The 2,538-nt window shown below is 42.9% G+C and overlaps 1 protein-coding gene across 1 annotated transcript; it reads right to left on the bottom strand.

Annotated features, from left to right (window-relative positions):
• Positions 1 to 575: 575 nt before the first annotated feature.
• On the bottom strand, positions 576 to 1,757 carry LOC128116100 (melanoma-associated antigen B1-like). Its single transcript, XM_052747364.1, has one exon. It carries the CDS (start codon positions 1,755 to 1,757, stop codon positions 576 to 578), a length of 1,182 nt encoding a protein of 393 aa, XP_052603324.1.
• Between the last annotated feature and the right edge of the window lie 781 nt (positions 1,758 to 2,538).

Genomic DNA, 2,538 nt, shown 5'->3' with positions numbered 1-2,538 from the left:
ATATAGATAGATAGATAGATAGATAGATAGATAGATAGATAGATAGATAGATAGATAGGTAGGTAGATAGATAGATAGGTAGATAGATAGATAGATAGATAGATATCTCCAAGTAATGTTTGGAAAATAAATGAATCGGTGAGCAGAGATCTTAAGATTTATTACCATTTTTCCTGTTTTCTTAACAAACTAATCTGGGTACACATTACAGAGTTGACTCAAAGCATTAACAGAACCCAAAGATTAACCATTGGCTAGTTCCCCTATATTTTCTCAAAATCTGGTGCAGGAACAGATGTAAGTAATCAAAAACTTATATTGCAAAGGTAATATAACACAGTTTCAATTACAAAGATGAGCATTGGAAAAAAGTACCCACAAAGAAAACAGATGAAACAATTCCCATCATCTAGAATCAGAACACAAAGTTGCCCTATACTAAGTATGATACATAACCAGATTAACCTTGACCACCCCTCAATTACTTAAAATTTTGACTGTCCTTTTTAAAATCAGTAATTAGACAGCCCCATGTTGTTAGGAACATGGTACTAATCCATGGGACCCTTTCTGGCCTAGGCTCTCTCTTCCTCATCTCTCAATGCCTCACTATATAAGGATGAGAAATAAATTGGGTCCCTCCTTGTAAATTTGGTCAAAAATTCTAGAACTTTCATCTTGGTGGTTTCAGAGTAGGCTCTTGGACCCCACAGGAACACATAATGTGGAGGATAACTCTCGGGCACCTGCCTGTATCTCAGATAATTTTGCTGCACTAAATCTCTAGTGAGGAACTCCCTGGGCTCCCCATAAACAAAGTGTTCCTTCCCATCATATATTCCTATCACATTCAGGAATTCCCACACACTTTCTTCAGAGGCACAGTTTCCCTCTATGAATATCACACCCAGAATAATTATCAGGAAGCCATTTCTAGGCAATCTCCAGTTGCTGTCATCATATGTGAGGTTCAGTGTGTTGGTAAGAACATAAGATCTGCTTACAGGATCATTTTCCTTTATATCAATGCCAAAAATCATCTCCAAGCACTTAGAAGCTTCCTTAAAGATGACAGCAAATTGTTTCCTGTAGTCTTCTGTGACAACTCTGAGCATTTCCACTTCTTCAATGCGTTCTTTCATTCTATATTTGAGGATCAGAAGATTGACAAGTTGAGATACCTTTTGCTTTTTGAGTTTTTGCCACTCGGCATCATCATCTGTCAACTTCAAACTGGTTAGCCTCTCTTCTTCCAGGCTGCCAGATTCTTCATCTAAGTTGCTACGTGAAGTGAAGGAGTAAGAGCTCTGGCAGCTCTGGGAAATTCTCAGCATCCAGGAAACAGACCCTTCTGTCTCATCTGGACTGCCCCAAAACAGAGGACAGGACGAGAGAGTGGAAGGTGGGGAAGGGCAGGAGGGGGGTAAAATGATTTTTAAAGAGGCAGATGTGGAAGAGATGGTGTCACTCTTAGTAGCCTCCCATCCTTCCTCCTCCTCTTCCTCTTCTTCCTCCTCTTCCCCTTCTTCCTCTTCCCCTTCTTCTTCCTCCTCATCCACTTCTTCTTCCCCTTCTTCCTCCTCCTCTTCCACTTCTTCCTCCTCCTCTTCCACTTCTTCCTCCTCCTCTTCCTCTTCTTCCTCCTCCTCTTCCCCTTCCTCCTCCTCTTCCATTTCTTCCTCCTCCTCAGCTAATCTATGTATTTCAAAAGCATCCTGGAAAACTTTTTCAAGGCTGAAGTGTGGAAAGTATGGCATAACAAATTTGACTGGAGATGGTAGGCTGGTGTATAAGCAGAAGAATGGGTGAATGGATCCCACATACCTGGGGGAGGGAAAGGTAGTATGAGTGGTCTCAGCTAAAAATCTCACTCCTGATGATGCTAACAAAAGCATACTCACAAAACTTCTTTGTAAGTGATGTCCCAGAGCCCTGCTAGCCTGCTGCTTTCCTGTTGCTTATCCTACAGGAAGCTGGAAAAGGATATTAGAAAAGTCAACATTTAGACAACTGGAAGATTCCGGGACTCTGGGGCCCACAGTACCGCATGTGTCTAGGGACTTTGGGTATCCCCTTGGTTCTGGACTTTGGGTAGTGTCCTTGGGGCACATTCAAGGTGTGCTTCTCAGCTGGACTCCCCCTTCCTTTTCTAGTCTGTGATATGATTCATATCAAGACTCTCAGCCCAATTTCTGATAGCTCTGGAAGATGAGCTGAGAGGGCCTCCCACTGAAGACTGCAAGAACCCTGAACTGTTCATTGCAGCTAGGTTAGATGTTACTCTGAAATCACTAATTGCAGGTGGATGGTCCCCTTTACCTTCACTCTAGAAAGTCTTAGATCCCACTCACCTGCTGGACTGAGACAACCCCTAAGGACAACACCTCACACTTCTGAGACAAAGAGGAGGAAGTAAAGGAACCCCATCCCCAAGGGCCTCCCCAAGGTGCCAGTGAAGAACTGAGCAAACTCTGCTTCCATCTCCTAAGTGAGAGATGTACTTATTTCTCAATCTGAACCCTCAGAGCCTGGGCCTGT

The sequence above is a fragment of the Peromyscus californicus genome, unplaced genomic scaffold (assembly GCF_007827085.1).
Source record: "Peromyscus californicus insignis strain IS unplaced genomic scaffold, ASM782708v3 Scaffold_10__1_contigs__length_136768540, whole genome shotgun sequence".
NCBI lineage: Eukaryota > Metazoa > Chordata > Mammalia > Rodentia > Cricetidae > Peromyscus > Peromyscus californicus.
This window is presented reverse-complemented; position numbering and strand designations above follow the sequence as displayed.

Coding starts and splice junctions, on each gene's coding strand:
- LOC128116100 (XM_052747364.1), bottom strand. CDS start 1,757: ATGCCATACTTTCCACACTTCAGCCTTGAAAAAGTTTTCCAGGATGCT.